A 14,319-nucleotide genomic window follows, 5' to 3' on the forward strand; every position below is an offset into this window, starting at 1 on the left:
AACAGAAATAAGGCCAGGCTCATAAAAAGCAAAGCATGAGAAGACTTTTCCTTTGTTTTGGTTTGTTTGTTTTTCAATTAGGGTGTGCAGGGTGAATACGTGGTCTGTCGTACTGTAATTTGACATTTGCTCAGTACATTGTCTTCTCACTCTCTTTCTCTCTGTATCCGTCTCTTTCTTTTCTGCAGTGTATGCCTTTGTTCAACCTCTCTACAACACAGAAGCTACAGCCCAATGTATCCCTTTGTTCAACCTCTCTACAACACAGAAGCTACAGCCCAATGTATCCCTTTGTTCAACCTCTCTACAACACAGAAGCTACAGCCCAATGTATCCCTTTGTTCAACCTCTCTACAACACAGAAGCTACAGCCCAATGCATCCCTTTGTTCAACCTCTCTACAACACAGAAGCTACAGCCCAATGTATCCCTTTGTTCAACCTCTCTACAACACAGAAGCTACAGCCCACTTTATTGCTCTGCTGGCTGATTATGTGTATCCTATTATGGAAGGAAATCAACATCACCCATTGCAATCGTAAAGTTGATGAATGCACAAATCCTTTGGAGGTAGTTCTCATATTTAAAGCAGTCGTGCTTTAATCATTAAAATGTGTTAATACAGAGGGTTTTCTTCAGAGGTAGCTAGTTCTAATTTAAGAGCAGCGGTATCAAGAGTTTCACAAATGGCACCCTATTCCCTATATAGTGCACTTCTTTTGACCAGAACCCTGTGGCACACTATTCCCTATATAGTGTACTACTTTTGACCAGAGCCCTATGGCACACTATTCCCTACATAGTGCACTACTTTTGACCAGAGCCCTATATACAGTACCAGTCAAAAGTTTGGACACACCTACTCATTCAAGGGTTTTTCTTTCTTTTTTACTCTTTTCTACATTGTAGAATAATAGTGAAGACATCAACACTATGAAATAACACATACGGAATCATGTAGTAAACAAAAAAGTGTTCAACAAATCAAAATATATTTTATATCTGAGATACTTGTTTCCCTTTGCCTTGATGACAGCTTTGCACTCTTGGCATTCTCTCAACCAGCTTCATGAGGTAGTCACCTGAAATGCATTTAAATTAACAGGTATGCCTTGTTAAAAGTTAATTTGTGGAATTTCTTTCCTTAATGTGTTTGAGACAAACAGTTGTGTTGTGACAAGGTAGGGGTGGTATACAGAAGATAGCCCTATTTGGTAAAAGACCAAGTCCATATTATGGCAAGAACAGCTCAAATAAGCAAAGAGAAACAACAGTCCATCATTACTTTAAAACATGAAGGTCAGTAAATCAAACATTTTTGTGAACTATGAAAGTTTCTTCAAGTGCAGTGACAAAAACCATCAAGTGATGAAACTGGCTCTCATGAGGACCGCCACAGGAAAGGAAGACCCAGTTACCTCTGCTGCAGAGGATAAGTTCATTAGAGTTACCAGCCTCAGAAGTTGTAGCCCAAATAAATGCTTCACAGAGTTCAGGTAACATACACATCTCAACATCAACTGTTCAGAGGAGACTGTGTGAATCAGGCCTTCATGGTCGAATTGCTGCAAAGAAATCACTTCTAAAGGACACCAATAAGAAGAAGAGACTTGCTTGGGCCAAGAAACACGAGCAATGGACATTAGACTGGTGGAAATCTGTCCTTTGGTCTGATAAGTCCAAATTTGAGATTTTTGGTTCCAACCGTCGCGTCTTAGTGAGACGCAGAGTGGGTGAACGGACGATCTCTGCATGTGTGGTTCCCACCGTGAAGCATGGACGAGGTGTGATTGTGTGGGGGTGTTTTGCTGGTGACACTGTCAGTGATTTATATAGAATTCAAGGCACACTTAACCAGCATGGCTACAAAAGCATTCTGCAGCGATACGCCATCCCACCTGGTTTGCGCTTAGTGGGACTATCATTTGTTTTTCAACAGGACAATAACCCAACACACCTCCAGGCTGTGTAAGGGCTATTTGATGACCTGGCCTCCACAATCACCCGACCTTAACCCAATTAAGATGGTTTGGGATGAGTTGGACCGCAGAGTGAAGGAAAAGCAGCCAAGAAGGGCTCAGCATATGTGGAAAATCCTTCAATACTGTTTGAAAAGCATTCCTCATGAAGCTGGTTGAGAGAATGCCATGAGTGTCCAAAGCTGTCATCAAGGCAAAGGTGGCTACTTTGAAAAATCTCAAATCTCAAATATATTTTGATTTGTTTAACACTTTTTTTGGTCACTACATGATTCCATATGTGTTATATCATAGTTATGATGTCTTCACTACTATTCCACAATGTAGAAAAGAGTAAAAATAAAGAAAAACCCTTGAATGAATAGGTGTGTCCAAACTTTTGACTGATACTGCAGGGAATAGGGTATAATTTGTGACATACCCTAAATCATTAAAGTGTTAATAAACCGTGTTTTCCTTTGGAGGTAGATCTCATTTAAGAGCAGTAGGGTGTCTAATTGGTGAGTTGTTGAAAAGCACCATTACCTCCCCGGAGACTGTTCCACAGTCATACAGAGAATAATTCACTTTCAATTAAATCCTACAGTATTCCAAGGTTTATTTAAATTCCACGCATTATTTAAATCCAAATCATGGGGGTGGGGTTCTAAAATAACAGCTGCCTCTAATTGGGAATCATACAAATCACCAACATAGAAAATCAAACCTAGAACCCCACATAGAAAATATAAACTAGAACAACCCCCCAGTCACGCCCTGACCTACTCTACCATAGAAAATAAAAGCTTTCTATGGTCAGGACGTGACATATCTGTAACGGAAAAACAATGGACGTGAAAAATACTCTGTCGGATCTGACATGGGGATCGATGGAATAAATATCTTCAGCAAGAAAATAATAATATTCAAAATAAAGATGACATGAATCATTGTTTATATTTGTATATTTGAAATAATATTTGATTGAATAATATGAAATAATTACATTTGACATATTATGTATCTACTAGTATCTGAGGGACCTTCACTATTCCAATCCAACACCTAAACAGACCTATACTGCCGGCGTTAAACACGTGATTACCCTATGTTGGAAATATAGGTTGGGATAAGAGAAAGGACTGCTGGCTATTTCGTAACCGATATGAACATTGAATCCATTTATGTACACCGTATGGAATTCCTCATGTTATTTTTGATAAAATGTTCTCATCCTTTTCAGTAGGTATCTTTGGTGTAATTTACATAGAATACATGTCCATGACTGACCTCCCCTCATCTACAACTTTGACTTCATGTAACTCTTGCCATTCTCCTTTGACCTCTCTCATTTTTATCTCTTCTCTGTATTTTTTTTAACTGCACTGTTGGTTAGGGGCTCGTAAGTAAGCATTTCACTGTAAGGTGTAAGGCATGTGACTAATACAATTTGATTTGATTTGATCAACAAGCTGTTTTTGCCCACAGGACTGCCGCTGATTGGATGTTTTTTTGTTTGTCGCACCATTCTCGGTAAACCCAAGACACTGTCGTGTGTGAAAAGCCCAGGAGGCCGGCCGTTTCTGAGGTACTGGAACCGGCGCACCTGTCACCGATGATTATACCACGCTCAAAGTTGCTTAGGTCACTCGTTTTGCCCATTCTAACACTCAATAGAACAGTAACTTAATGCCTTAATGCCTGTCTGCCTGCTTTATATAGCAAGCCACGGCCACTCGACTCACTGTCTGTAGGAGCAAACCATTTTCACTGTCTGTAGGAGCAAACCATTTTCACTGTCTGTAGGAGCAAACCATTTTCACTGTCTGTAGGAGCGAACCATTTTCACTGTCTGTAGGAGCGAACCATTTTCACTGTCTGTAGGAGCGAACCATTTTCACTGTCTGTAGGAGCGAACCATTTTCACTGTCTGTAGGAGCAAACCATTTTCACTGTCTGTAGGAGCGAACCATTTTCACTGTCTGTAGGAGCAAACCATTTTCACTGTCTGTAGGAGCGAACCATTTTCACTGTCTGTAGGAGCAAACCATTTTCACTGTCTGTAGGAGCGAACCATTTTCACTGTCTGTAGGAGCAAACCATTTTCACTGTCTGTAGGAGCGAACCATTTTCACTGTCTGTAGGAGCAAACCATTTTCACTGTCTGTAGGAGCGAACCATTTTCACTGTCTGTAGGAGCGAACCATTTTCACTGTCTGTAGGAGCGAACCATTTTCACTGTCTGTAGGAGCGAAACATTTTCACTGTCTGTAGGAGCGAAACATTTTCGTGAACGGTGGCCAGTTAATGGTTCGCTGTAAGAGCAAACCATAACTGTCTCTCTGTATATATTTCCACACTATGATGTTGAAATAATACTGGCTCTCTGTATATATTTCCACACTATGATGTTGAAATAATACTGGCTCTCTGTATATATTTCCACACTATGATGTTGAATTAATACTGTCTCTGTATATATTTCCACACTATGATGTTGAAATAATACTGTCTCTCTGTATATATTTCCACACTATGATGTTGAATTAATACTGTCTCTGTATATATTTCCACACTATGATGTTGAAATAATACTGTCTCTCTGTATATATTTCCACAGTATGATGTTGAAATAATACTGTCTCTCTGTATATATTTCCACACTATGATGTTGAAATAATACTGTCTCTGTATATATTTCCACACTATGATGTTGAAATAATACTGTCTCTCTGTATATATTTCCACACTATGATGTTGAAATAATACTGTCTCTCTGTATATATTTCCACACTATGATGTTGAAATAATACTGTCTCTCTGTATATATTTCCACACTATGATGTTGAAATAATACTGTCTCTCTGTATATATTTCCACACTATGATGTTGAAATAATACTGTCTCTGTATATATTTCCACAGTATGATGTTGAAATAATACTGTCTCTCTGTATATATTTCCACAGTATGATGTTGAAATAATACTGTCTCTGTATATATTTCCACACTATGATGTTGAAATAATACTGTCTCTCTGTATATATTTCCACAGTATGATGTTGAAATAATACTGTCTCTGTATATATTTCCACACTATGATGTTGAATTAATACTGTCTCTGTATATATTTCCACACTATGATGTTGAAATAATACTGTCTCTGTATATATTTCCACACTATGATGTTGAAATAATACTGTCTCTGTATATATTTCCACACTATGATGTTGAAATAATACTGTCTCTGTATATATTTCCACACTATGATGTTGAATTAATACTGTCTCTGTATATATTTCCACACTATGATGTTGAAATAATACTGTCTCTGTATATATTTCCACACTATGATGTTGAAATAATACTGTCTCTCTGTATATATTTCCACACTATGATGTTGAAATAATACTGTCTCTGTATATATTTCCACACTATGATGTTGAAATAATACTGTCTCTGTATATATTTCCACACTATGATGTTGAAATAATACTGTCTCTGTATATATTTCCACACTATGATGTTGAAATAATACTGTCTCTCTGTATATATTTCCACAGTATGATGTTGAAATAATACTGTCTCTCTGTATATATTTCCACACTATGATGTTGAAATAATACTGTCTCTCTGTATATATTTCCACACTATGATGTTGAAATAATACTGTCTCTGTATATATTTCCACACTATGATGTTGAAATAATACTGTCTCTCTGTATATATTTCCACACTATGATGTTGAATTAATACTGTCTCTGTATATATTTCCACACTATGATGTTGAAATAATACTGTCTCTCTGTATATATTTCCACACTATGATGTTGAATTAATACTGTCTCTGTATATATTTCCACACTATGATGTTGAAATAATACTGGTGAACTGTATATATTTCCACACTATGATGTTGAAATAATACTGTCTCTCTGTATATATTTCCACACTATGATGTTGAATTAATACTGTCTCTGTATATATTTCCACACTATGATGTTGAATTAATACTGTCTCTGTATATATTTCCACACTATGATGTTGAATTAATACTGTCTCTGTATATATTTCCACAGTATGATGTTGAAATAATACTGTCTCTCTGTATATATTTCCACACTATGATGTTGAAATAATACTGGTGAACTGTATATATTTCCACACTATGATGTTGAAATAATACTGTCTCTCTGTATATATTTCCACACTATGATGTTGAATTAATACTGTCTCTGTATATATTTCCACAGTATGATGTTGAAATAATACTGTCTCTCTGTATATATTTCCACACTATGATGTTGAATTAATACTGTCTCTGTATATATTTCCACACTATGATGTTGAATTAATACTGTCTCTGTATATATTTCCACACTATGATGTTGAATTAATACTGTCTCTGTATATATTTCCACAGTATGATGTTGAAATAATACTGTCTCTCTGTATATATTTCCACACTATGATGTTGAAATAATACTGGTGAACTGTATATATTTCCACACTATGATGTTGAAATAATACTGTCTCTCTGTATATATTTCCACACTATGATGTTGAATTAATACTGTCTCTGTATATATTTCCACACTATGATGTTGAATTAATACTGTCTCTCTGTATATATTTCCACACTATGATGTTGAATTAATACTGTCTCTGTATATATTTCCACAGTATGATGTTGAAATAATACTGTCTCTGTATATATTTCCACACTATGATGTTGAATTAATACTGTCTCTGTATATATTTCCACAGTATGATGTTGAAATAATACTGGTGAACTGTATATATTTCCACACTATGATGTTGAAATAATACTGGTGAACTGTATATATTTCCACACTATGATGTTGAATTAATACTGTCTCTGTATATATTTCCACAGTATGATGTTGAAATAATACTGTCTCTCTGTATATATTTCCACACTATGATGTTGAAATAATACTGTCTCTCTGTATATATTTCCACAGTATGATGTTGAATTAATACTGTCTCTGTATATATTTCCACAGTATGATGTTGAATTAATACTGTCTCTGTATATATTTCCACACTATGATGTTGAAATAATACTGGTGAACTGTGAACATGATGATTTTGCCCTTCTAGTGTAAGAGCTGTTTTGAAAAGACTGAAATTTCGTCCTGTTTTGGCCTTCCGTGGTGACCTCACCATGCGGAAAATGTGTTAATAGAGTTCTAAACCTCTCTGCCAATAACAGCTAGTTGTCAGTTGTCCCCTCCCCCACTCAGACTACTCCCAGACAGTCCTAGTAAAATTCTTCCTTGAGAAACTGCTTTTTGCGGAAAAAAAAAAAAAAATCTATGTTTATTTTTGACTATTTTTATTGAAAACAGTCACAGTACAATCACAAACAATCAGACACAATAAATGCGTTTCCCCTGGAAGTCAGGGCCTGTGGGTCGGTATTCGGCCATCATTCCTACAAGTTTACATAGCTGGCTAGACTAACTACAATCTAAAAACTGTTAGCTGACATGGCTAATTCTGACTGTCAGTGACTGACAAAAGAGAATGATGCACCACCACATTTATAAATTGTACCTGGTGTATTCTACTATTCTAACATTCAAGAGTAAGTTGAGACCCCGACTGGGTTCATATATATATATATATATATACACTGTATATTTTTTGGGGGGGGTCTCAAAAAGTAACCATTTATGTTGCTTCTACCTGGAACTGGCCCTGAGTGTAAGTATCACAGTTGAACTGTCATTCTGTGTCTTTCTTTTTACCCCTTGTTTCGTCTTGTTTCATCGCTGCAACACCCGTACGGAGTCAAGAGAGGCTAAGGTTGAGAGCCGCGGATCCTCCGAAACCCAACCACTGCTTCTTGAAACAATGCCCGCCTAACCCGGAAGCCAGCCGCCCCAATGTGTAGGAGGAAACACTGTACACAGGGCAACTGTAAATGCATTACACCCGGCCCACCACAGGGGTCACTAGAGCGCAATGGGACAAGGACATCCCTGCTGGTCAAACCCTCCCTTAACGATGCTGGGCCAATTGTGCGCCACCCCATGGGTCTCCCGGTCGTGGCCGACTGCGACAGAGCCTGGAGTCGAACCAGGCTCTCTAGTGGCACAGCCTTAGACCACTGCGCCACTAGGGAGGCCCATTCTGTCTCTTTCTCTGTCAATCTTTCTCCGTTGCTTCCTATCACTCCCCATCTCACTGTTTCTCTCTATATATAGTACAACTTCCATTCCTCTCTCTCTCTCTCTCTCTCTCTCTCTCTCTCTCTCTCTCTCTCTCTCTCTCTCTCTCTCTCGCTCTCTCGCTCTCTCGCTCTCTCACTCTCTCTCAAATAAATTCAAAGGGATTTATTGGCATGGGAAACATATGTTTACATAGCCAAAGCAAGTGAAATAAACAATACAAAATTAACAGTAAACATTACAATCACAAAAGTTCCAAAAGTATAAAGACATTTCAAATGTCATATTTTGTCTATATACAGTGTTGTAACGATGTGCAAGTAGTACATTTTTTTTTTTAAATAAGCATAAATATGGGTTGTATTTACTCTCTCTCTCTCTCCTTTTCTTTCTCTCTCTCTCTACACCTTTCTCTCTCCTTTTCTTTCTCTCTCTCTCTCTCTACACCTTTCTCTCTCTCTCTCTCTACACCTTTCTCTCTCTCTCTCTCTCTCTCTCTCCTTTTCTTTCTCTCTCTCTCTCTCTACACCTTTCTCTCTCTCTCTCTCTACACCTTTCTCTCTCTCTCTCTCTCTACACCGTTCTCTCTCCTTTTCTTTCTCTCTCTCTCTCTCTACACCTTTCTCTCTCTCTCTCTCTCTCCTTTTCTTTCTCTCTCTCTCTCTCTACACCTTTCTCTCTCTCTACACCTTTCTCTCTCCTTTTCTTTCTCTCTCTCTCTCTACACCTTTCTCTCTCTCTCTCTCTACACCTTTCTCTCTCTCTACACCTTTCTCTCTCTCTACACCTTTCTCTCTCTCTCTCTCTCTCTACACCTTTCTCTCTCCTTTTCTTTCTCTCTCTCTCTCTCTACACCTTTCTCTCTCTCTACACCTTTCTCTCTCTCTCTCTCTCTCTCTACACCTTTCTCTCTCCTTTTCTTTCTCTCTCTCTCTCTCTACACCTTTCTCTCTCTCTCACACCCTGATCTGTTTCACCTGTCCTTGTGATTGTCTCCACCCCCTCCAGGTGTCTCTGATTTTCCCCAGTGTATTTATCCCTGTGTTTCCTGTCTCTCTGTGCCAGTTCGTCTTGTATGTTTCCAAGTCAAACCAGCGTTTTCCCATTTCTCCTGCTTTTTGCATTTCTCCTTTTTATAGTCCACCCGGTTTTGACCCTTGCCTGTTTCTGGACTTTGTACCCGCCTGCCTCATCATTCTGCCTGCCTTGACCACGAGCCTGTCTGCCACTTTGTACCTCCTGGACTCTGATCTGGTTTTGACCTTTTGCCTGTCCACGACCATTCTTTTGCCTACTCCTTTTAGATAAATAAACATTGTAAGACTCCAACCATCTGCCTCCTGTGTCTGCATCTGGGTCTCGCCTTGTGTCATGATACTCTCCCTCTCTCTCTGTAGCAGGTGTCTCACCCACTCTGTGGCCTCTCAGCAGCTGCACAGTGAGATAAGGGCCATACGTACAGAAACGAGCTCACTTCCTTTGTGAGGTTAGGGCCTCAGTAACAACGACAGCAGTGTATGAGCGTGTGTGACCGCAGCCGCTCACCTTCCTCGTCTCCGCGCCAACGGAGCCTGTGGTCGCGGCCTCGCCGGCGCAGGTGTGTGTGTGTGAGACCTGAGAAACTGCGAGGTGCTCCAGTCTCATAGTTGCTTTGTTAAGGATCTAGAGGGGGTCATAAGGGGTGAGGTGTGTAACCGTGGGTTACAGTTGAGATTCTGTGGGATACAGTTGAGTTTATTCAAACGGACACTCAACCTGCCCTGCCTTCGCTTACTGATATCTGACAAATCCAATTCAATTAAGGGTTTAGGAAGTTTTGCCTCAGTTTCATAATCACATACAGTATGTTATGTACGTACTTCAGTCTCCATTATAGTGTTTTCAAGTGAAACGCTGTGGAAGGTCCTAAGGTAGAATTGAGTGCAGTTAAACTAAGGAATGAACTTGAAACTGAAGACTGGACAGCAATGCCCTCTCATGGCTGTAAAGGTACTGTATCAACCTGCTCTCTATCTGATGGGGGAAACTGAGAATAAAGCATAGAAAAAGCAGAGAGATGTGGTAACGTTCTGAGAACCATATGTTTCTTAGAACATGGTCAGCGCGTGGTTGTCCTATGGTTATTTTACATCAAAACCTTCTGGGAATAGTGCAGGATACTCAACTAGCACATACCGTTATAAGAAACTATTTGTTTCTTAGGTGGGAATGTCATTACTTCAGCATAACGTTTCCTACAGGGATCCTCATGGTTCTATTTAAAGTAATGTTCTCAAATTCTTTCAAGAATGTAAAACAACGTTCTTCTGTGGGAATTTCAGTCCTTCAGCATGACGTTTTCTGGCAGGTTTCCTCATTGTCCTATTGAAAGTCATGTTCTCAGAACATTAAGAAAACGTTCCATAAAAACCACAAGAAAACATGAACGTTCAAAGAATGCGTCAACAAAACTGTCTAACCTCTATCTTGTTAAGTGTGTTCAGGTGTGTTGGCCGCGCTCACTAATTGGCCTCACCTGATCTTAATGAGAGATTTGAAATAGTCTATTCAAACAGATCCTAAAACTAAAAATGTTGTAGTTCTCCGTGCCACAATAAAATAAAAAAATGTGTTTGTACGATTAAATGCCTTGTCACGTTCTGACCTTAGTTCCTTTTTTATGTCTTTATTTGAGTTGGTCAGGGCGTGAGTTGGGGTGGGCATTCTATGTTGTTTTTCTATGTTTTGTTCTGTTGTTCTATTTCTATGTGTTTGGCCTCGTATGGTTCTCAATCAGAGGCAGGTGTCAGTCGTTGTCTCTGATTGGGAGCCATATTTAGGTAGCCTGTTTTCTATAGTGTTTTGTGGGTGGTTGTTTCCTGTGTTAGTACCATACGGGACTGTTTTGTTTGTTTGTTTGTACTTTTGTTATTTTGTTCAGTGTTCTGTGGATTTATTAAATATCTCATTATGGACACTTACCACGCTGCACATTGGTCCGATCCTTGCTACTCCTCCTCAGACGAAGAGGAAATCCGTTACATGCCTAAGCAAATTAATTTCCATGTGGTCTACACTTGGAGTTAGAAACAGTTAACCCTAACTAAGCAGTGTTAAAATGTTCTCATTTTTATTTAATTATCTTTAAATCATCTATAATTTCCATTTTTAGAACGTTAATAAAAACTAAGGGAACCATAGTAAAAAGTTCTCAGAACCTAAAAAAGAAGGTTCTCAGAACAGCCTAAATTTTCACTTCCGTTCCCAGAACTTCTAAAAGAAAGTTCGGTCTTACCAGTCAGGAAACGTATAGCCTGGTTACCAGAACTTCTAAAAGAAAGTTCGGTCTTACCAGTCAGGAAACGTATAGCTTGGTTCCCAGAACTTCTAAAAGAAAGTTCGGTCTTACCAGTCAGGAAACGTATAGCTTGGTTCCCAGAACTTCTAAAACAAAGTTCGGTCTTACCAGTCAGGAAACGTATAGCTTGGTTCCCAGAACTTCTAAAAGAATGTCCGGTCTTACCAGTCAGGAAACGTATAGCTTGGTTCCCAGAACTAAAGGGAAAGTAAAAATGTACATTCCCACAACATCCAAGGAACCAAATGTGTGGGCTGGGAGGGTACTGTCTCTATGGTGAACAAGGCAGAACATAGTGTGGGCTGGGAGGGTACTGTCTCTATGGTGAACAAGGCAGAACATAGTGTGGGCTGGGAGGGTACTGTCTCTATGGTGAACAAGGCAGAACATAGTTTTATTTTTAACGCATACATTTTTTGTACTCAGATTGTTAGTAGAAAAGTCTCTGAATAACCGGGTTCTCGTTTTCCAGTACTAAGTTTTGTATTTGTGTATCGCCCCTGGTGAGTACAGTAGCATGTTCGTTCTTTACAGGCATTTTTTTTATGTGTGACCTTGTTTGAATTTAAAACATGTAAGATGTAAGAACAGTATGTCTGACACAGATTGCTCTATTACAGTGGTACACATTGTGCCTAGTTTTCAGATGCCAGCTACAATGGACACTATACAAGCTGTACCATGACAGTTTCCCCGCTCTGTCTCTCTGTGTCTCTCTCTCTCTCTCTGTGTCTCTCTCTCTCTCTCTCAATTCAATTCAATTCAATTCAATTCAATTCAATTTTCTTTATTGGCATGACGTAACAATGTACATATTGCCAAAGCTTATTTACAATATAAAAATGAGAATAAAAATGTCAACGGGACAACAGTAACAACAATAACCAAGTGTCAAAATAACCATACATTCAACAATAACAATAAGCATACAGTAGAGTACATGTGCAGGTTGATTGGTCTGTCAGACACTGTCCCTCAACTTATGGCAGGCAGCAATGTAGTGCGCTGCCAACCCACAGCTCTCTGCATCCTCCCCCAACAGGACTGGTAGCCTATCCTCATCAGAGAGGTCTTTGAAACCTTGAATAAGGGTTTCAAATTTGGGAAAATGACACTCTCTAATTGTTTTATATTTTTGACATTTTGTCAGGACATGCAGCTCCGTCTCAGGTTCTGCTGTTGTGCAGTGGTTGCACAGCCTTTCCTCTACAGGGAGCCAGGTTTTCCTGTGTCTACCCTTCTCAATGGCAAAGCTGTGCTCACTGAGCCTGTACTTTGTCAAGATTTTTCTAAGGTTTTGATCAGTAACCATGGTCAAATATTTAGCCACAGTGTACTGTCGATTCAGGGCCAGATAGCACTGCATTTTGCTTTGTGTTTGTGCTTGTGTTTCCCAATAAGCAATTGGAAAAGGAATCTTTAAATGGAAGAAAGACGGGCCAGGAAACACAGATAAATAAAAAAAATCACTTCCGGGTTAGATTTTCTCAGGTTTTCACCTGCAGAATCAGTTTTGTTATACTCACAGACAATATTTTGATAATTTTGGAAACTTTGGAGTGTTTTCTATCCTAATCTGTAAATTATATGCATATTCTACGATCTGGACCTGAGAAATAGTCCGTTTACCTTGGGAACGTTATTTTAAAAAATATATTAATAATCTGACCCCCAGCGTCAAGAGGTTAACCTCTCTGGGGTAGGTGGGACGCAATCGTCCCACCTGGCCAATAGCCAGGGAAAATGTAGAGCGCCATATTCAAATAAAATGATATAAAAATCAAACTTTCATTAAATCACACATGTAAGATACCAAATTAAAGCTACACTCGTTGTGAATCCAGCCAACATGGCAGATTTCAAAAAGGCTTTTCGGCGAAAGCATAAGATGCTATTATCTGATGATAGCACAACAGTAAACAAAGAGAGTAGCATATTTCAACACTGCAGGCACGACACAAAACGCAGAAATAAAAATATAATTCATGCCTTACCTTTGACGAACTTCTTTTGTTGGCACTCCAATATGTCCCATAAACATCACAAATTGTCCTTTTGTTCGATTCATTCCGTCGATATAGATCCAAAATGTCAATTTATTTGGCGCGTTTCATCCAGAAAAACACAGCTTCCAACTTACATGTAAACTTTACCAAAACATTTCAAACTACTTTTGTAATACAACGTTAGGTATTTTTAAACGTTAATAATCAATCAAATTGAAATCGGGATGATCTGTGTTCAATACAAAAAGAAAACAAACTGACGCAACTTTTTTGGTAATGTGCCTCTCTCAAACAATTTACTTCAAGTCACCCTCATTTAAGATGGCTGTACTTCTTCATTACACAAAGGAATAACCTCAACCAATTTCCAAAGACTGGTGACATCAGTGGAAGCGGTAGGAACTGCAAACAAGTCCCTTAGAAATCTGGTGTCCCAATGAAATCTCATTGAAAAGACAGTGACCTCAAAAAATAAATCATCTGAATGGTTTGTCCTCGGGGTTTTGCCTGCTACATAAATTCTGTTACACTCACAGACATGATTCAAACAGTTGTAGAAACTTCAGAGTGTTTTCTATCCAAATCTACTAATAATATGCATATCTTATATTCTGGGGATGAGTAGCAGGCAGTTGAATTTGGGCATGCTATTTATCCAAAAGTGAAAATGCTGCCCCCTACCCCGAAGAAGTTTAGAACTCTTACATTGATAATGCTACAGAAAACCTTCCCCAGGTTACTGTTCACACAAATGGCTCTGTAATTGTTAGGGTCAAATTTGTCTCTGTTCTTAAAGATTGGGGTTACGAGTCCTTGATTCCA

The 14,319-nt window shown here is 38.8% G+C and overlaps 1 protein-coding gene across 1 annotated transcript in view; it reads left to right on the forward strand.

The window, feature by feature from the left end:
* The window catches only part of LOC120024261 (adhesive plaque matrix protein-like), a 68,388-nt gene that overhangs the window by 37,829 nt on the left and 16,240 nt on the right, over positions 1–14,319 (forward strand). Inside the window, exons 4-5 of the mRNA XM_038968456.1 lie at positions 9,552–9,592; positions 9,692–9,751. Of these exons, the coding sequence (XP_038824384.1) occupies positions 9,552–9,592; positions 9,692–9,751 (101 nt within the window). The remainder of the gene's footprint in view (positions 1–9,551; positions 9,593–9,691; positions 9,752–14,319) is intronic.

The sequence above is a fragment of the Salvelinus namaycush genome, chromosome 29 (assembly GCF_016432855.1).
Source record: "Salvelinus namaycush isolate Seneca chromosome 29, SaNama_1.0, whole genome shotgun sequence".
NCBI classification, from domain to species: domain Eukaryota; kingdom Metazoa; phylum Chordata; class Actinopteri; order Salmoniformes; family Salmonidae; genus Salvelinus; species Salvelinus namaycush.